The sequence below is a fragment of the Pithys albifrons genome, chromosome 7 (assembly GCF_047495875.1).
Source record: "Pithys albifrons albifrons isolate INPA30051 chromosome 7, PitAlb_v1, whole genome shotgun sequence".
Lineage (NCBI taxonomy): Eukaryota > Metazoa > Chordata > Aves > Passeriformes > Thamnophilidae > Pithys > Pithys albifrons.
Window position 1 is genome coordinate 48,464,250 of NC_092464.1, and position 21,596 is coordinate 48,485,845.

The window sequence follows — 21,596 nt, forward strand, 5'->3', positions numbered from 1 at the left end:
TTCTTTCATATGTTCTTTCACATACCTGGTTTGAGTTCATTTTAGAAGTAAAATTCTGGGATATGCTGTTAAGAAGGAGTCCAGAGAGGAAGAGACAAAAGTAAGGGCAATGCTGATGCCAAATTTACAAGCTGTTTAGTCTGCCATTTTCTCAGCTCCTGTAGAATAAGAAATTAATTGTTTGGGAAAAGACAGCAGTGTTTTGCAGGACATGGCTCAGTAGCAGGGCTTTTTCAGCTGCAAAGAGAAACTAGTCCAAGGTTGAAACACTTGGATTTGACTTTCTGAATCTATGAGTCTCACTCTTGGGATTGGGGAAGGTGACGCTGCTGTTCTCTCAGATGTTCTAACCTAAAAAAATTATTTCCTTTTTTTCTTTCTCTTTTCTCACCTTCTTTCAAGGGTCTGAGAAAAATATTGTTCAGTACAAAAGTGGAATGTGTGCAACAGCCCTGTTACTTTTGTTAGGTCACTTTAGAGCATAGTAAATTGGGGAAACCTCTTTCTCAAGGAAACTGGTGATTTGTTGTTTTGGTTTTTGTTTGTTTGTGGGTTTTGGTTTTCTTTTTTTTCCACAGGGAGAAGTTGTCTAAGGGAGAGCTGTTAATTCAGGGTCCAGCAGAGCTACTCTAGTTCTGAGCACTCAGATAAAGCCAAAGTCTTTGTAAGGAGTTCTCTCCTGTATGTTGGTAAATCTTGCCCTGCCCCTCTAATGGGAAACCTTCCCAGTCTTTAAATGTGTTCCATATTTGTAACTTGTAATTCCTGCTGTGTTGCTTAATTGAAAATCTAGAGTATTGCCAAAACACTCTACAGTATCTTCTGCTTAAGTTCAGGGAATTTTGTGGGTGTGCATCAGTTGGCATTTTTCAGTCTAATTAAAGTGTCTGGTTTGGGTTTGTTTGGTTTTTGGTTTTGGGGGTTCTTTTTGTTTGTGAGCTTTTTAAATAGTCCCTCATGTTTACTAAGGAACATTTGTTTTGAACAGAACAGTGCTTCAGACTGAGAAGTATTTTTAAATGCATTGAAACCTTAAAATGCTTCTGAGTCAATGATGTATTACAGCTAGAGACAGAATGAGTGCAGCTGGGAAGGGATTTAAGTGCCCTTCAGGAACAGGAGCAAAGACTATCAGGAGATCACTGGTAATGTATCTGCTACAAGCGGATTTCGTGAAAATTAGTTCCTGCAGTTACATAAACAGAAGAGGGAGAGAGTATGTCAGCAGAGTGGGGTTTGTTCATTGATGTAGAGAACAGTGTGAAAATGTGTCCAGGCAGTATCCAGCTCTTTGGGATTTCTTTTTTCCCTGATTTCCAGTCAACATTGCTTTATCTCCATAGAAGGTGGTTTTATCTGTGTTGACTCTTAATCTGAGTGTATGCTAGGACTGTCAGAAAACACACTGAGAGAATCCTTCTAATATCCTGCAAGTTAATACAGCTTTATACCAGATAGTCTCATTTTCTTGGACTTTAAATATGCAGTATACCAAAGCAGTTTTACAGTTAATTGTATTTTCTGTCCAAGGTGTTTGTTCCTAGGTAAAGAATGAAGTTGGACTTCATGATGGTGAGAGTGCAAACGAGTATGACACTTAGTTCCTTGAACCTGAGGTCTTTCATTGGTTCCAGAGAAGGTGTTTAGCAAACTTGGGTCTGGCCCAGTGTACTGCACTGACTGGATGAAATCCTGGAGTGCCTGTGACAGGCCATTCCCTGTGGGGTGGATCCTGCCCACACTGGCTGTGGGATGGGACATTGCCCAGGGTCCTCCTCTGCAAAAATTTGTTGGCTCAGAACTTGCAGACTTGAAGGTCATTTTCTTTTAGGTATGTTAACATTATCTGAAAATGTTTTTAAATATAACTTATGTGTTTGAATGTTAGTGTTATAATACTAGTTACTGTATTAAGTTCTGTTGTGACAAATTTTGGTTTTACCTGTGCCATGTAGTGTGTCCCTACAAAATAACAACACTCAATTTTCTTTTATCAGAAAATAGCTCCTTTGGTAAGGAGAGGAGAGGCAAAGAACAGGCATGTTTTATTTATCTCCGTATCAGGAAAGTTTTTGCCAAGGAAATGCTTCATTTTTTTTATTTTGTTATGAATGAATATTGCTACTCTCTCAGTGTCAGCATCTACTTCTTGTAGAAGCTTCTACTGCCTTGTATTTTAAAAGTACTTCAGCATCTTGGCTGTGTTATCCTATTTTATTCATTGGAAAGAAAAAATATTTTCAGATGATTTTTTTAACCTTCAGAGCAAAGCTGTTTATGGTGGCAATTCTAGGGCCATATTTAGTGTTGTCAGAGATATATATAGTAAGTATTCCAGGTTTTCAGTATGTTTCAGTAGCAATTGGAACACAATGTTACATTGTGTGCCTACTTACTTTATGCAGATATGATTTCTCTGGTATTTTAACCTAAACTAGTATTGCCTTTTCCAAAAATTGCCTCTGTGTGACACTTTCAGTTTTGATTTTGCGGAGATGTTGATAGCATTTGAGTAAGCCTTTTTTTTCTTTTTTTTCAATCACGTCTGTTATCTCTTCTCCATTAAATTCTGCTCTGTGTTTTTTCCCCTTGGGAAGAAAATAGTAACATAAGAGATGCTGTTGCTCACTTGTGATACAGCAGTATAGTAAACACAAAAATAATTTTTGAAAAAGGACCATAGAATGAAAGAATAGGGGGAGAATAATGATAATAAAGAGAAGTAGTGTTCTGATTGTGCATCTCTAAGATATATGTAAAACTGACACATGCAATGTGTGCCATCTACTTCTGTCAGTATGAATGAAAACAATGATGTTAGTTGTAAATGTAACCTGAAATCACGGGCTAGTTCTCACCATGAGCTACTGAAGTCCTTTCTAGACTTCGAGGGCAGGGAAGGACTGCAGTCCTAAACTTTGTAGCTTTGCTTTTCACTTATTATACTAATTAATACTATTAATAAGTGTAAAATATTTCACTAGGAATTTTTAGAATTAAATTCTCTGTTTGGATGCTTGATTTATGACCACAACAATAAAATGTTTAAAAAAAGGAAAAGAGGAAATAAAGCACACATTTATTTTAATCTAAATAGATGCAAGCTTGGCTTTTTTCCCAGGGAAAAAAATCACTGTTATCTATGACTTGGAATAGTTCAGTATAGAAAACTTACTTGGCTAAATATTCTAGTGGTAGTTGAGTGAATGCATGCAGTTATGAAGAAAAGGGAAAAAACATTAAAATCTTGCATACCTTGAAAGTGGGGAGTGAAAAGGAAATATACACAAGTATACTGGTATGGATCCTTATTTCAGAATTTTTTCCTCTTAAATGTTTTCACATTTCAATAAGCTTATAGATTCTGTAATTTCACCCTCCTAGTAGATGAAGGGAAGGTGGTAAATATAGTCTTTCTGGATTTTATTAAGGCTTTTGATACTTCTCTCACAGCATCCCTCTGGCCAAGTTGTCTGACTGTGAAGCAAGCAGGTGAATGGTGTGCTGGAAGAACTGACTGAAGAGCAGAGTTCAAAAGGTTGTAGGGGATGGAGCCACATTTAGCTGGAGTTACCAGTCACCACTGGTGTTCCTAAGGGCTGAATCCTGGGGACAGTTCTGTTCAATATTCTTATCAGTGATCTGGAGGAAGGAATTGAATGCACTTTTGCTGGTGGGGCTGAACGGGGAGGTGCTGTTGACTCTCTCGGCACAAGAGGCCTTGCAGAGGGATCTGGATAGAGTGGACCATTGAAAAATTGTCAATGGCATGAAATTGAACAAGGAGCAAATGCTGGATTCTGCATCTGGAGTGGATGAATACTTTCCACAAGTACAAACTAGGAGAGGCATGGCTGGGAGCAGTCCCACAGAAAGGGGTTTGGGGTGCTGGCTGCCAGCAGGCTCAATACAAGTCAGCAGTGGCAAACCCATCTTGGGATGCCTCAAACTTAGCACAACCAGTTGGTCAAAAGGGGTGATCATCCCACTGTATTTAGCACTGGTGCAACTTCATTTTGAGTGCCCTAGCCAGTTCTGGGCCCCAAAATTTAAAAAGGATGTGAGGGTCCTTCAATGCATCCAGAGAAGGGCACTGGAGCTGGCAGAAGCACTGGAAGGCAGGCCATGCGAGAAGCAGATAAAGACACAGGCTTTGTCTAGTTTGGAGAGAAGGAGGCTGAGGGGAAACCACACTGTTCTCTGCAGCTTCCTGAGGAGGGAAAGTGGAGAAGGACGTTGCTGATCTTTCCTCACTGGTAGCCGTTACTACATGAGAGAATGGCTGAAAGCTGCATAAGTCAGGGGATGAGCAAACATTTCTTTACCAAAAGGGTGGTCAAGCCCTGTGTCTGCTTTGAGAAGAGGCTGATGCCCCAAGCCTGTCAGTGTTTAGGAGGCATGTGAATATTGCCCTTAGTGCCAGACTTCAACTTTGGTCAGCCCTGAAGTGGTCAGGCATTTGGACTAGGTGACTGTTTTCTCTCCCTTCCAACTGAATACTCTATTCTATTCTGCACTCATGATGAGTCAAATAACAATAAGACTGTTATTTGCCTGAAATGCCAGGGTGTTTTTAGCTCCAAAAGCACATTCAAAGACACGTAACACAAGGATATATGTGGAAACAGGATTTTAATTTATTTTTTCTGACTGTTTCAGGCTAGATGCTCACAAGCATTATCAAAATATGCAGGTGTAGCCAGGAGCAGGTTAATGCAATCCTCAGTTTGCCTTGAAAAGCCATCACTTGAAGTCTGGTAAAGGAAAGTCAGAGCCAGAACATTGCAAATCCCCTACATCTGGTGGAGAGCCATATGCTATTGGGATTGCATGGGGAAAACCGATTTGTGTCTCACTCAAGTGTCTCTTGTGGCAAGGAGTTAAGGGCACAGTTTGTACCCAACACAGTTGCTATGAACTCCATCTCTCCAGGCAAGTTTGCCCATAGGGTTTGTTGCAAGATTATGAATTACAGGCTGTTCATCTTCGTGGTGAGAGTCCTTCATCCAGGCACTTCTGCAGAGAATGAACGTGCCAGTCTGCAAACACCATTCCTTCATAGGACATAGTTGTTTTGACCACACATCCTTCCTGAAGCCTGACATGCAGAATAACCCAAACAATGGGACTGCCTGGAGCCAAAAGAAGGGATGCCAAGTGCACTGAGACTCCTCTAAATCAGAGGCAGACACTGGGTCAACCCAGAGATGGTACAACAGTCCTGATAATACATAACTGATATTGAAAAAAATTAAAACAAAATTATCTGTAAAATATTAACCTTTACCAGAAACAGGACAGCAGATATTGACTGAGGCACAAAGAAGGCTCTTTCTAGAAAAAAAACTCAAAAGTTTTAAGAATGTGATTTTCTCTCTTTATTTGCTAGTGAATTTTTTTCTGCAGAGATTCGTATTTTGGCATTCGAAACCCCAAACCCCAAACATTTCCACGCCCAGTTTATAATTACTTTTTTCTCTGATTTTAAATTATTTTAATTTTTAGAACAATAACCAATGCCCTGTATCAGTTCAGATGCAAAAACTCAAGTAATATGCATGAGTACAGGCCAGCAGATCCTGTTTCCTGAAGAGTGAGAGTGAGGAGCAGTAACAATCACACAAAAAAGAGTTATGTGGTATTTTCAAAAGTATGACACATCTTGATGACAAGCACGCTTTTTTTGCCTTCCTAAACTTGCTCCACCACGGAGTTTCTTGCCCGGGGTGTATGAAAATCTGTGCCTGCCTGGCGCTTGTATGTCCTGCATGAGAGCTGGAAAAGTGGCAGCTCTTGATGAGGCAACAAGTCTGAAGCCCTTCAAAAACAGAGGCTGGTTTGCACAAGCAAGAACCTCTGGACAAATGGAGCCAAGGGAAAAGCAAGGCTGACTTCCACTGCAAACCTATAATGGGCAAGAGAACCAAAGAGAGCCAGGGCATGTGTGGTGTCTTGCAAGTGTCAAGGAAGAGAAACGTTGTTGCTGGTAATGCTGAGATGGGTATGGAAGTGTCTGGCCAGGTGAGCATCTGAGTACAAGGTGACTGACGCTGCTTTTTGGTAGTCCCTACACGCTTGCAAAGTGGATGCCAAGAAGGATTGAAGATTTTGCTTTTTTCTTATGCCCAGCTGAAACTACCTGAGAATGTTGGTGTGATGAAATGGCTGATTATGTCATTCAGGTACAAAGGAACTTTAATTAATGAAAGAAACTATGGGAGACAGTCCTCTAGCACACACTTTGTGATTAATGGGTTTGCAGAGCTGGTGCAGGAAGCTGCCAGACTGTGTGTGGTCAGGCTCAGCATTTTGATGCCAGCTCAGTGTGATGAGACAGGCCCTGCCATGTGTCCAAGTGTGCTTCTGATGGATCAGCAGGCAGAGAAGGCAGTAGACAAATTCCCCTGCCCTGAGTATCCCTGGTCCAGCAGGCTTTGGGGCAAAAACCAGTCTGTCAGTAGCAGGGATTTCATTTACAAATTCACAGAATTTATAAGCTGAATCTGACATTTGGAGTCAGGCTTGAAAGCAAACTGGTAGCCAGTGCATTTTAAGACCATGCTTTTCTCTTTGCAGAGGGCCCCACAAGGCAAATGGATGCTGAACTTGCACATCCTGAATTAGCTCCAGCTGTACTAATTGCATTCCTATACTCTGCTGTATCTAGCACTATTCCAGACCGGAAGTAGCAACTTCCTATATAATTGGCACTGAGTGCCACATCAAAATAAAAAATTAGTCACATATTTTAGCCAATTTAGATGGAATTTTTTTTGGAAGTGCAGGTGTTACTTGGCTTTCTTTTTATTATTATTTTTATTTTAAATTATTGACATTGATGGCATAATCTGAGGTTTATATCTCACCCAGATGTTTTCTTGTGACCTGCTGTTACACAACAAGGCACTTTAGTGGGAGGGCTTTCAGTACAAAGCAAGTGCTGTTTGTAGCACTCGAGTGCAGTGGTTCTGCCCACACCCTCAGGTTCAGGCAGCCCAAAGGTCATTGCGGTACTCAGGACACCTGACCAAACACAATGTCTCACGTCTCCCTTCTCTACAGCTCTTTCCCAGCCATGTTTTGGGCAGCTGCTGTAGAAACAAAGGAGAAAGATTTAAGGATGTATTGTGCTTGGCTGTGTTTGCTTGGTGCTTTCAGCTACCTGAAGACTGTTCTGTGTGACTTGACCATCCCTGGTTACCCTGTCTCTTCCTCAGCTGTGGGATGTGTGTGCTGGCAGCCCCCTGCACCACATTTACTTTTCCACTGTGTCCTTGTATCCTCCCTGGTGTTTGCCTAGCAGGGTGTTGCAGATCCCCTGTTGTGCTTTGGCTGACTGTGTTCTTGCACATTAGAATTGGAATATTGTTGAAATACAGGATTGGGAAGGATTTCGCTTTCTCTTTTGTGGCTTACTAAAAGACCATCCACACAGGAGGAGGCAAATTTTGTTCTTGAATTTCAAAAAACTATTCCCCCAGCCTTACAAGAAATTATCTGATGTGATTTGTACTGCAGGATGTATAGCTTAATCTTCTGAACATTTTGTGTAAAACCAAATTTTCTGTGTGTTTCCATGAAACATTTGTAACCTTCTTAGTCCATTCTTTCTAGAAGCTTTAGTTGGAAAAGGGTTCTCATGGAGGATTTGAGGGAATAATAATACTGGTCCAGTTTTGTTAGAAATTTAACCTGAAAATTCTTTTTAAAAAACCTTGTAGTCAGAAGAGATTAGGGTAATTGCATGACCTTTAACCACTGGTTACATACTTTTTTTTCAGAGAGAGACACTGTCGGGCAATCTAAGTTGTCAAAGCAGCTGAATTTATGGTGTTTGTGCCTTACAGAATTATTATTACAGTATTCAGGGGTTTTACTGGATTTCTGATCTATCAGTTTTGTCAACTCTTGATGTGCTGGTAGCTAACACTGCCATTTTTCTGGAATTGTATGTGGATCTAAATCTGGACAGTACTCTCTTATTTCCACCAGTCTAATTGCACATTAATTCTCTTGTTTCACAAATCCTCTGAGAGATGAAGAGGGTCTAGCAGTTATTTTAGGAACAATTTCTAGAGCCTACTTGCCTAATTTTCTTAGTCATCAGTTCAGCAAAAAGAGAACTGGCATAAGAAGAAAATATCTATTGAAATTGTGGGGGGGTTGTGACTAACATGTTTTGGTTTTGTTTCTTTAGAAATTCTTTCTATATGGATCAGCCTTCTAGTGATGGTGAAACGGGAAGAAGACCACTCTAAGCAAACCCAGGATGAATCGGGTGCCAGGTGATGCCGAAAATGCTCACAGTAGCAGTGTGGAATCTTGTCCCTCCCTGCGGGATGTCCATTCCATCAACCCAACGCAGCTGCTGGCAAGGATTGAGTCGTATGAAGGCAGAGAGAAGAAAGGCATATCAGATGTCAGACGGACTTTCTGTTTGTTTGTTACATTTGATCTCTTATTCATAACCTTGCTGTGGATAATAGAATTAAATGTGAGTTTCCTTTTTAGTCCCCTTAGACTGTATTAAAGTATTTGTTCACTTCAGAGATGGTTAGTAAGTTGCTCCGTTCTATCCAAAGTATTTGCTATTTGTATATATTTAAATTTAAGCAGCTTATTCCTTCTAAGCTTTCATCAACATAGTATCTACTCAACTACACCTGCTTTTATTCATTGACATACATGTTTATCTTCTTATCATGAAAGCTCTTGATGCTCCTGTAGTCAGTGAGTGGTGCTGAAGAAACCATTGGAAATTCAGTTAACTCTTCATGCAGCAAATAAATAAAAATGTCACTACGTGTCTTTGAATTTGGCAAGAAGTGTGAATTTTAACAGAATTCAAGACTTTGCTGAGTAACTTTAAGTCAGGGATATTTGTCTCTAAAAAGACTTCCAATGGCCAAAATTTTCTTTTCTTGTGATGTATTTCCTTTGAGGCAAACTTAGTATATTATACATTGGGTATGGCAGGGTGCATTTAACAATCATAAACTCCCACAGTTGCCACCTTTTAACTTCAGCATTTCTAATTTGGAAAACAAGGCTGTTCTCCTAAAATTTTCAGAAAGCAATAGGATAGATGATTTGTTGTTATTTCATAAGTAGTATACCAGATGGATTTTAAGAAATAATCTAGAGTTTGTGTTTAAGAAAGGACACTCTAGGGAGGAGTCCCTCTTCTGGACAAGAAAGATCTAGAGTACGTATTTTTTGTCAGCATTCCTTTACAAGAAAAATAGCCTGGTCATGAAGCTTCAGGAGATGACTTGTCTTGACATCATGAGGACTCAGGAGCTGAGTTCATTGATACAATGAAAACTCCTCATTCTGATTTAATTTGAGAAAGCAGACTTTGCTTTCCTGAATGGTATTGTTTGGGGACTAGACTTCTGTTGTCTCTCTAGGTGAAAAGACTGTTGTATCCAGTGTGTAAGGTTATCTTGTCTTAGGAAAGCAGCATAGTGCCAGTTTTTCAACAGCTTGTAGAACTAAGAGGAACAGAGTCTGGGTTTATATCTCTTGTTGAGGCTACAGAGTACAGATTTTCATATGAGTGCTCTCACAGTATTTAAGACTCTGCATAGAAAATGCTACCAATTCATATTTCATTTTGAATGCCTACAGCATTAAGGGACCTCAAGAACCTGTCAGTTTTCTGTGTGAAACACTTTATTTTATGGAAAATAGATTATTAACCAGATTCCTATACTGCCAAATGTCAGTAAGAATGAAAAACAGTGGTTTGTCTTTAGAAGCCATGATGTTAGAAGCTCACACTTGGTATCTGGGGTCTGACCCATGCTTTGGAGTTCTGTTCTGGTTTTTTAAAGTTGTTTTGTTGTTGGGAAGTCAAATAGCACTGAGTTAGGATTGTCACTGGTGCATAGGAAATGGGACTTCAGAACTGCTGTGAGAGTTCCTGTAAGTATTGTTTTCCCTTTGATGCCATTTTCCGTTTTCTGTAGGTGTAGTTTAGTTTTGAATGCTTCAGGGAGTAGCTCCATGGAAGTTTGAGAAAAAAACAGGGCTTTCATGGTTCTCTGTTCATCCTTATGTTAACACGGTGCTCACACAGTCGCTCAGTGAACAGCTTGGAGGGGCGAAGTTGATCTTATTTATGCTGGAAACAGATGATCACACCAGACACCACAGAGTGACCAAGGGAAAACTATATTTAGGAAGTTATTTGTCAGGTAGCCAAAGAGGGGAGAAGAAGTAGAAGAAATTTGGAGTTGGAGTGAATAGTCTGAGGAAAACACTGTCCAGCAGGATAACTGGGAAAATGTGGAAGTGTCTAGACTGCATTGCTTTGGGATGGTGAGCATATGTTGTTGGTGTGCCTTGGTACCTCCTTTCCTTAAAAAAAATTACAATAGTCAAGCTCAATATTAAGCCTTTATTGGTCTTGTTTTACATAACTATTTCATGCAGTGCTTAATTATGGAATTTGATACTAAAAGTGATAAGAATTAGACACTGAGGTCTTTAGTTTTCAACTAAGATAAATGTTCCTCTCATTCTCTGGCCCAATACAACTTAAATTATTTTCTTACGAAGCCAGTTTGGATAGTAAAGTCATCAATCCTTCCACTGGAAAGAACAAGGTCTAAGGAAGATGTAATTTTGAATCTCCTCAGCAAAAATAGAGTTAAACTTGTGTTTTAGTCATCTGTGGGAGAATGGTCTAATAGTTGCAGCTTCTGTGCTTTGTATAGTGGATCTTGTTGCTCAGGTCTCTTAAAACAAACTGTATGTGTGCTGATAAGGAAAAGATCTGAAGTATGAATTCAGTTACTGTTTTGTTTTCTATTTGCTAACATGTGACTGGCAAGAGCTGGTTTTTGGGTGGCTTTTCAATCACCTGTTTTGATCCTCCTTATAGGACATAAAATGCTTTGTGAATTTGTGAAGCAGACCTTACATTTAATCATTTCTTCTTCCCTCAACAATATGTTTGCTTTTATTTTGGGCCGGTGTGAAATGTAACTTGCTTAGGCCAGGTCATAATCCTAGATGTTTTCAGTTTGAAAAGTGTGTACAATCATGAAAAACAAATAACAGTAATCTTGAAATTAACACTCTTAGCGTGTGAGTCCTCTATATTTAGTTTTTTGTACATCATCAGGGAACTGTTACTTTCACCTTTCACATTTGTATGTATTTCGTTTTCAGTAACTTCTGTTCTAAAGCTGTGTGTGGTGTTGTTTCTTTGTAGGTAAAAGGAGGCATTGAGACTACCTTAGAGAAAGAAGTTCTACATTATGACTACTCTTCTTCATATTTTGATATATTTGTAAGTGTTCTTAAAAAAAGAAAAAAGAGTAGCAAAATTGTAGGTTTTTTTGTTCCTCCTTCCACAGATGTTTCCTACTTTGAGTCCTGTGAAAAGGCTGATCTTTTCTTGATAATCTAAATCAGAAGAACTTGTGCAAAGTTTCACCCACCTGGGGGTTGCCCAGTCCTGCTCTGGAAGCAGGCTCATGGAGCCTGGGGATAGAGAAGCTTAGGGACACTGACACTGTGTCTTTGGCTTTGCGGGGAGTGGAAAAGCAGGGGAACAGTTAGGAATGTGAGACTGATATAACATAAAGGCAGTTCATTAAGAGGACAATAGTCCTCCAGCTATAAAATCACTCTCTTTGAACTGTTGTTTTTGTCCTTCCATAAGCATAAGTGGGTTGCAGTCAGGGGAGACTTGTTCCCAGGTTGGCCTGCATTCTCAGTTTTTTTCAGATTTCTGTGTTTTAACTCAAATAGTAAAAACAGATGACATGAAGTATGAGTCTCCTTTACTGTGTGTAAGTACCTTAGACACACAATGGGGAGATTACTGCATAAGTAAATTCCTCTGTCTTTCAGCAGTGCTGTAGCTCTGCAGTTGCAATGCATTTTACACTGCATGGCCCAAGAAAAAGCTGTTTCTTTATGATTCTCCTAAAAAGGCCCCATGTTTTTGCGAGATCATTAATTCTGCCAGAATTTTCTCTGTTTGCCTGGCAGAGATGACTTGGTTTGTTACCTGTCATTATGTATTAATGACCATATCCAGAACCTCTCTTTGAAACTGGTGTAAAAACCTATCCTTCTCCATCAGACCATTTGCTCTGTCAAATGGACTTAGATATGGGATATAAAAATTTCATAAACCAGCAAACTGTGCCACTTCTCCCTTTCTCATTGTTTTGCTGGCAGGTTCACCATGATACACCATCCTGCAGAAGGCTAAAAATGTTACCTGTAAATGTTGATGCTCTAGAAATTATTTTATCCTGTAGTTGAAACAAGAGTTAGGAGCATGTAATGTGAAATAATACTTTTATTCCCTGTAAAGGGAATAGATCATTGAATTCCTCAAAATGATTAAATGGGTTCATTATACTTCTATCCATGGCTGTCCTTTATTTTTCTTCATTTTTTAAGCATTTGTTTAACATTTTTAGATTCTGAACACATCTTTATTACAAGTTGGAGACAATCTAATATCCAAGAATAAACAAGGAAATTGAAGATTAGGGTCCCTGATTCAGAATTCTCATCTGTCTACTATTTAATTTTCTTGCCTAGAAATACCATAACTTCGCTTTCTTTACTGCAAAATAGCCAGAATGACTTAGAATTGCAGGCATTTCCAGAAAGAATGATTGATTTTTGCAACGTTAATATTTCAAGAAGTATAGTAACTAGAAAATTGGTTTTAAAAATTCTTTTAATTTCCTGGTTTCATTTTTGAAGTCTTTACAGTTTTTAATGATATCCTTGTGCGGTAGCACACCACTAAGATCAGTGAGAAGTACAGTGATGCTCAAGGTATTTGCTGGATTAACTGCATCTAGATTTAACTGCTTGGATTCCAGTGAGGTAAAATGATCATGAACATACTTTATGCAGCTTTCCTGCATTTCTAACTTACTTGTGGAATTGCACATACTTGCATATTGCAGCCTGTGTAGGCATGTGGGTGTTGCCATTTGCTTTACAAATGGGAAATTTTGTTCTATTTCTGTTTTATAAGCACTCATTCAAATTTGTTTCTTGGTAACAGAACTTAGATTGTCCTGTTTAAAGTTGTTTTGTAAGCAGTTAGTATATTCAATGAGCTGAGGATCTTGTGGTTCTTCTGTGTTCTGAATTAACCAACAAATATTTTTCTCCTTTCTCTATAGCTACTGGCAGTCTTTCGATTTAAGGTGTTAATACTTGCATATGCAATGTGCAGACTGCGCCATTGGTGGGCAATAGCTGTGAGTAGTGGCCAAGCATAATGGAGTTTTTACTAGAATGGATCAGACAAAATTTTAGGTGCCTCTTAATGCTTGTATGCTAAGAATAATCTTAATGCTATATATAAAAATTCATTGTACAGTAACAGAGTAAAAGTTTCTGGAAGATTTTCATCCTGGAGGCAAGAATTTGTGTAGTTCTTATTAGGTATCATGTTAATACAAATTAAAGGCTTATTTTTAGTCCAGTATGGATGGCTAGTCATAACTACTTGTTACCTCTGGCTTGTTAATTAATGCTGGAAATATATTTGCATTTGAAATATTGAACTGTATTCAGAAACAAGAGTTGGCATTATTGTACCTGAAATCGAGGTTCCATTAACCCCCATGTTCTTACTTTGTGAAGTTTCTGGTGCCACCCACTGAGCACTAGCACCTGTATTGTTTCATGCTGAAATACAAAATGCTGAATATAGGGGGAGCCCCTTATACCGAGCTGGGCTGTGGACTGATGGTCAGAAGAGCTCAGGCACAGCAGTCATCAGAAGGCTGGATCAGAAGGCTCATAACTTAGAGAGTTTATTCCAGATAGCTTAACAGACAGTTCTCATAGCTCACAGTAGAAGAAGTTAGTTCCTATTAGTTCCTATTATATCACCTCACATCCTAGTAGATTTAGATCTGACTGACTCTCACGCAGTAATAGCCACACCTTTCATGCACTCTCACATCCAACATGCCATCACATAATTGGTTAACCAATTCACCTTGCATACACCACAGCCTCTCATTGGTTACAAGCCACCACACATAGTCCAGGTAGCTCTGTTCCCTTTAAGGTAGAACTCCAAACAGCTTTCCTTAAGGGATGCACTTACACTCACCCCTGCAGCTGAATATGCATCCTTCTTAAAAAGGAAGCTCTTGGGGAACTGTAGGCAGTCACAGTGGATTGGAGCCAATATCTTTAATGCACCTGTACTGTGTTGATAAGAAGGCAAAACTTAGTGACAGATTCATACTTCCTCCAGTCAATGCAATTACAGATTATAACACAATAGGCATATTGCTGGCTTAGTGCTTTGTAAATCAGACTTTTTTTCCCCTTTCACTGTGGTAGGTGCATGTAGAACGTGTTCATGTATAATTTTCTCCAAGTGAGTAGCATGCAATTGCTTTAGTACTCTGAGGCTACATGCCATGATTTTTATAAACTCTGTTCCTAGCATGGCACATGCAGATAACAGTAGCTGCTGCTCTGACTGTGCTTATATTTAAATGTATGTCTCTTAAAACTCCTTGCTCTTACTTGCAGAGCTTTAGAGTATTTCTTAATCCTCCAATTTGATGCCTTTGTTTGTGAGGTGGTGAGAGTAAACTCATTGTGGTAGTAAGCAATTAGATATATAAAGTTTCACCGGAGGCTTTACAGGAGCCTTTAATCTTAACATCCTACCTGTGATTGCCAGAAGCAAGTAGCTTGATAGGTTCTGCTATTTAAAGAATTGCTGGACCCAAATGCACTAGTAGAGATAGAAGCCTTGCTTAAGTGAACAATACTTGTCCACTGCTTTTTGAGTGGGTTTTTTTAGATGTTTTATGCAGCCTGCCGTTTTTTAATTATATCAGGGTATCAAGTCTCCAAAGAGATAAAGTTTTCACAGTATCAGGATTTATTCCCCTAAAGATGTTTTATTATTTGAAATGAGTCTTTTGATTTGGATAGTATTGAAAAGCATTTGGAACAATTGCTGTTTGCTTTTTTCCCAAGTTCATAAATATTTTGGGTTTTTTAAGGGACTTGGTGAATAGAAAAGTGCATCTTCATTATACAGTAAGATCACAATTTATATAATTCAGTCAGTTTAGATGCTACACAAATGCTATCTGCTGTGTGGAAATCAATGTTTGGAGGTGTTTATATTAAAAGTGATCTTTATTAAGGAGGTTATTTTAATAATGCTTTAATTGTATCATGCCTGTTACATTTTATTCTATTCTATGTGATATTGCTCTTGTTAGTAAATATTTAAAATTGCAACTAATAGATAATGGCAGAAGTGAGAAAGTAAATCCATTTATTAGTTTAACTGTTCTGTCTCTTTCAGTTTACAACAGCAGTGACCAGTGCCTTTTTATTAGCAAAAGTAATTATTTCACAGGTATATATTCTAATCTAATGTTTGTTTTACTTAATTGTTTTCTTAAAAGCAAGATTCTTCAGAATAATTTCTGTAATGTTTTGTTTCCTTCTAGCTGTTCTCGCAGGGTGCTTTTGGCTATGTGCTACCCATCATATCCTTCATACTTGCCTGGATTGAAACCTGGTTCCTGGACTTTAAAGTGTTACCACAAGAAGCTGAAGAAGAAAACAGTAAGCTTTTGATATTTCTCCTCAATTGCTGCAGTTGGCAACATTTGATCCCATGTTAGCTGGCAAAAAGTTGCTTCTTTCAACATCTCAAAATTTGAAGAGCTGTGGGGAAAATTAAATCATATGGCATGATTTTTCTTTTTCTGGAAAGGAGCATATGGCCTGAAAGAAGTGAGGTTTTAATTAATTTGTAGGGGTGCAAAGTTAAAAGTTAGAAAGGCCAGATCAGCCATTTGTGATGCACATAGAAATGTATACAGTTTTCTATGCTTAAGATACGAAAATTTAACTGACTTGGGCTTGTAAAACTTGGGTAACGCTTACAAGAAGTGTCTGATTCCTCTTTTAGGAAGAGCAGACACAATAACTAATTCAATGTCACTAACTCTTCTTTTGAGATGGAAAGGGGAAAGCAAAGAGTCTGCTTTATGCACAGGCAAAATGAGACTAGAGCAAGTATGAATTTTGATTTCTTCAAAATGAGGCAGCAGGTCATCTGACAATCGATGTATTCAACTAAATGTTTTAGTTGAAAGAGAATATTGCTTGAGTGGTGAGGAAAAGAAAGCATACAGATGCTTTGTGAGTTTCAACAGCAGGAGAGTAATTATACAGCCAATGTGTTGTTTATGCCTCATTACCTGAAATATACAGTCTAAAACTCTATTGGAAGGGCATGTTTATCTGATAGGTAAAAACAAAAACTTTATATAAGCATGGATGCCTCCTTTTTTTTTTTAATGCTCTGAATGAAATCTTTCTACTTTGATCCCTTCCCTCTTCTTTTTTACCACTCTGAGACAAGTTGGTTAAATGAGAACAGTGGGTTTTGCCTAGAGAAAGAGAATCTTAGAGCAACTTTTTTTGTCTTTTGAGGAGGTGAGGAAATACAGCTGCATCACACTGTTATCTAAATTGATAAGGAATCTAACCAGTTCAGAGACTTCTGAATTTTCATAGACAAGAACAGTATTCCATACATAAACATGTGAATACTTCATGAACGTTGCAGAAATTAAGTATATTGAGACAGATAGGTGAAAGCAAGCCATTAATAAAGAGTCATAGTGGCAAAGTGAGAAAATATTTTATTTGTTTATGTGTGGCACTTTACTGATCATTAAAAATATATTTCAGAGTTGTAGTTAGCTAGTGAATATTCATGAATTTACATACAGCATCCTAATCATGCAGTTGCACATAATGGAAGGAAGGATTCTTTAATTCATCTTTACAGTATCTCTATTTTGCTTGTGTGTGTGTCACCGTAGCTGCCTAAAGTTAAATAGAAGACATAAATGTTACATGAACTGTTGACACTTTTTAAAAATAGATTTATCGAAAGAAGTAACTTGTTAGGAATGCTAATATAACACATTAATTCTCAAAATTCTTCATCAATATTTGATCTTTAAGATGCTATGTATTAGCATGGAGGAATTATTTTTTGGGGTTTTTTTCCTTGTAGGATTTTTGTTAGCACAGGATGCTTCTGAAAGAGCAGCTCTTCTTCACCCGGGAGTCCTCTCTGACGGGCAGTTCTATTCTCCTCCTGAGTCTGTAGCAGGTAGTTATGTTCACATAATGAATGTTTTTTCATATTCACTTAAAGTCCTGCATATTCAACCCCCTTCAAGAGGGTAAGGGGGGGAAGGATGAAGGGAAAAAACATGTTTTGCATTTTAAATGAAAAGTGTACTTTACCATCCTAAAATGCAAGATTCTTTTTTATTCAGTAATTCAGTTTAGTTACTACTTATCAGATGAGTTACAATACACAGTGTGTTGTAAGTCATGTTCTGACTAAAAACAAGGTAAGTCTGAAAGAAAATGGTGCTGCAACTGAAAGGAGTCAGTTATGGTTTGCCTCTGCCATCGAGGATCTTTACAGGTCCCTTCCAACTTGAGATATGCTATGACATTGATCTCTTATCTGCTAGCAATAGCATTTATACAGCAATGCACTATTTAATCCAGCCTCAACTTGAAGCTTTTCAGTATCTTAGGATAGACAACCTGAAACTGCTATAAAGCAAACTGAAATTTCAATCAGAGGCTCTTTTCTCATAACAAAAAGAAGCCCTCTCTGTATAAAAAGGCTTAGCTGTGTGGGTATGTTAGACTGTTGGCTACTGTTAATTACATCTTAACTCCACGAGTCACGTGCTTTTCTCTTGATGAGGTATGAGCTGAGTAAGTCAAAAATAAATGTAAATACTGCAAGATTTCAGAATGTGTTTGCAAGCCCTTCAGGGAAATTAGTAATTTCTGTATGAGTCAAGTGGATTTGAGTTACCTGAGAATGCAGCATGAACCTCCAAATCTTATGTCAGTCTTTTTACCCTAATATATAAATCTCTTCTGTAAACCTATGCAATATAATTAAAATAATATCTGCAAATTGCTACAGCTAAGTTTGCCTATCTTGCATTATATAGTTATACATGTTGGTGGTATTTTTCATTTTAATATCTGTCTCTGTGGTTTTTCTGTGCTGAGCATCTTGGCTTAATGAATGATTTTGAGCTCCATCTAGGGGTGACAAAGCATTAATGTCAAGCATAACTAAAAATTTAAAGTGAAAATTGATTTTAGTTAAAATCGTGAGTCTATCCTGAGGAATAGTGATTGGAAGACTTATACTGGGTTTTTTTGGCAACAGAATATATGTGTGAGAGGAATTGTAAGTGGAACTAACGTGTTTTTTAGACATTTCGGCTGGGTCAATGTTGCATGTGCAGTGAGATAGCATGTCTCAGCATGCATATGTTGACTAAAGGTGTATGACTGTCATTAATTTCATCTTATCAGATACGATTCAATAACAACTCAGGTGCCTTCTCCTAGTCTTCCCTGACTGCTTTGTTTAAACACACTTTGTGGGTATGAGAAGCAAAAGAAACAATCAAGTGAATGTATTGAACTGAAATACACACTCATAGTCACAAAGTGAAACTGCTAGATAATGTACAGTAAAAATAGCTCAAAATTAAAATATTTTCTTCAAAAATCTGCATGTCTTTCTGAGAAGACAATCTGTGGATTGGTATAAGAGAGCAATTTTTGGTCAATTTGCCTTACGTATTGATTTGAAAAATATTTAGAGAGAAACTATTCTCTGTGATCCTGCAGAGGGGAACAAACCCCTTCACTGACATGGCAACATTTCTGTAAACAAATATTTGCTTTTAGGAGGTGATGTTTAAAACAGGCTCTGTTGGAACTTGCAGCACATTTATCTTCTTATTTCTTTCTTGAAGCTACACATGGACCAACTTCTTTATAGGGCTTGACCTTTCATCTTCTACTTATCAAGTAACCATTTTGGAGGTAGCAAGTGGAAAATCAGGCTAGAAAGAGTGAATTTATTCAGTTTCTTTATGATTTGAGCTTCAAAACAAAAGGCTTATATGCTATCACAAAAAAAGAAAGATCTGAGTAATTTTTTTTAAATGCTTAATGCCTTTGTTTTTCCTTTACTTCTTTGTGAGAGGGGATGTCTGTCGATAGTTCAACTTTAAATTCAGGGCAAAAGCCCAAGTAAGTCTCACAGGCATTTTATCAAAGGCAAGTCTTTACTCACTTTGGGTTTTTTCCTGTGCAAGTCTCATTTAAACCCATGTGGTGAAAGCCAGGTGCTGACAATTTCCTCAGCTGTCCCTGACAAGGGCTGAGTGCCACCTTAGATGGGGAAGAGACATCTGTGGCTGGAACTCCATAAATGAGGATCAGCACTGCTCACCCTGCTTGCTTGCCTTCTTGTTGCTCTCTCTGGAAATGGCTGATCCATCAAGCCACCTCCCTGCAAAGCAGTGCTTGCAGCAGGAGCTGCCTCTGAGCAGGTAGCCCTGTGACCAGCCAAGCTTTCTCTTTGAGCTCTGTCAAAGCAGAGAGCTGAGGGTGGGCAGGGGATGAGGAAAAGAGAACTGGACAGGGAGAGGCAGAGGGAGCTGTTTGGTTTCTGGCTTAGAGCGAGACAGTCTCTTGGGCAGAACACTAGATTTCAGAATTTATTAGTTTGTAAAGTAGTATTTCTGGCTGCTTTGAAAGTGTCTTCTGAAGTCTTCTAAAGGGCAGGCTGTAACAAGTGGGAAAATCTGCTTGTTGGTAGGTAAATGTGGAGTTGGTTGACCTGAGTGTGTTCTCATAAAATCTTGAAACACTTGCTAACTGAATCCATTGGCAGGATATTTCAGGAAGAATCCCAGTGCTGGGGTTTGGGTTTGCTAATTGTTAAACCCCCTTCCACAAACAACCTTCAATGTAAAACATTTGAAAATATAAAAAAAATCTGAAATAAAAAGTAAGTGTTTTTATGGTAAATAGTTGCTTTTAATTGCCTTATGATAAGCCACTACCAGTGGTGGTATGCTTTTTTCTTTTTCCCTTAATCTCTTCTTTTTCTTCTCTCAGCTGATCTAACAGCATTCTTGTCTTCCTTCTCAGGATCTGATGAAGACTCAGAAGAAAAACAAGACAGTGAAAAACCAATTGTATAGCAAATATGAAAAAGCAAGTAAGTTCTTTTACATAGGACTTGAATATTCCTAAAAGTATGTTTTCTTCTTAGTTCTTTCCAAATAATTTGAATGGTGGGCTAACTTTTAGGAATTCATAATTTTTGAACTCACTCTGTCTCTCTTAGCAGCCTTCAAGAAGGAAATCCTGCCAAGCTCTTGAGAGCCTGGAGTTGGGGTCCTCTGCATTTATTTGTTGGCTGTCCTGAAAGGGACCAGATGTGTAAAATCTCCTTTCTTTGGTAGGGGGTAGAGATACTTCTTTAGCGATGGCAGCACAAGCATGCTAGGAAGAGATTTTCTTTGGTTTAGGTCTAGGACAAGTATACCTGAAGATTTCATGGTCAAAACTACTTTGGTATTTCCCCCCCCTCAGTCTGTTTAATATACAAGTGGGTTACACTTGGAGCAGCCTCATCGTAAGATTTTTGTAGGGTATTTTGTTTAAATATGAGAGATTATTTCCTGATTTTGGAAATTACTTCTTTTACTTCTGGAATTAACTTGCCCCATGCTTTCTCTTCACCATCCATGGCAAACCTTAATCTATTAAATATCCTTGAAGCTGAAGCTTCTCATTTGAATTGATCATCTTGAACAGTGGATGACCTTTTCTTTTCACCCTCCCTGTTTACAATATCTGTTTTCTTTTCTCCCATCCTCATTCATCCTGACGTGTGTAATCTGTTGCAGAAAGAAAATCTGAAGGAAGTTGTTGGGGTTTGGAAACTGGCAACAGAGTCTGTGGCTGACTTGCTGGTGGAGCTGCTGACAGGAGAATTTACTCCTTAGAAAGCAAAGGGAATGGTTCCCGTGTACTGTAATACCTCATGAAGATGTACGTTGTTGACATATGTATATTAGGTTGCCTCCCAGGTGGTATGAAAGTATTTGTCCATGTTGTATTTTATTATTCAGTGATTTCTGAAGTTGATCTTCTAATGACTAGGTAATTACTGGAAAGTGTTGTCTTGTGTACCTAATCAAGAGACTGGTAATATAATGAAGTGAAACTTCTCTGTGATGGAAGTATATTTAATAATTGTTTGGGCTCACTAGATAAAATTATTTTATGTTATTGCAATTTGTCATTAGTTTTATGTTTACTTTTTTTTAACTCCATGCATTTTATTTTTTTTAATGGATATGTTCACTTTCTAAAATAAAAATGTTAAAACATGGGTAATGCATTATATTTTGTTGCTTTGTCATTGGAAAATCTGCGTATGCCACCCCTTTATTTCTCAAGGGGTAATAAATAAGGATTCCAGTCTGCAATTTTGTGCAAAATGTGTTATAGGGCTGTTTGTCTGTAGGGGGTGCCATGGTAGCGGCACATCACTTCTCTGTTGCGTATGTGGTATCAAAAGGATGTAAGGAGCTTTTTGCAATAACCTGGTTTCCACTTCTGTACTGGTGGTTGATGTTCTTCAGGTTCAAGGAGGAAACTGGAGTAAGTGAGCCTTTGCAAGCACT

At 38.3% G+C, this 21,596-nt stretch overlaps 1 protein-coding gene across 7 annotated transcripts in view; it reads left to right on the plus strand.

The window, feature by feature from the left end:
• The window catches only part of STARD3NL (STARD3 N-terminal like), a 34,800-nt gene extending 13,499 nt beyond the window's left edge, over nucleotides 1-21,301 (plus strand). For 3 of the 7 annotated variants that reach the window (XM_071561435.1, XM_071561433.1, XM_071561434.1), the window contains exons 2-9: nucleotides 8,198-8,494; nucleotides 11,222-11,299; nucleotides 13,170-13,247; nucleotides 15,338-15,391; nucleotides 15,486-15,603; nucleotides 17,072-17,170; nucleotides 20,050-20,119; nucleotides 20,814-21,301. In XM_071561435.1, coding sequence (XP_071417536.1) covers nucleotides 8,270-8,494; nucleotides 11,222-11,299; nucleotides 13,170-13,247; nucleotides 15,338-15,391; nucleotides 15,486-15,603; nucleotides 17,072-17,170; nucleotides 20,050-20,102 — 705 coding nt within the window. In that variant the 5' untranslated portion in view covers nucleotides 8,198-8,269 and the 3' untranslated portion in view covers nucleotides 20,103-20,119; nucleotides 20,814-21,301. The remainder of the gene's footprint in view (nucleotides 1-8,197; nucleotides 8,495-11,221; nucleotides 11,300-13,169; nucleotides 13,248-15,337; nucleotides 15,392-15,485; nucleotides 15,604-17,071; nucleotides 17,171-20,049; nucleotides 20,120-20,813) is intronic. The other 4 variants (XM_071561439.1, XM_071561437.1, XM_071561438.1 and 1 more) reach the window with 4 other exon arrangements.
• Nucleotides 21,302-21,596: the final 295 nt, after the last annotated feature.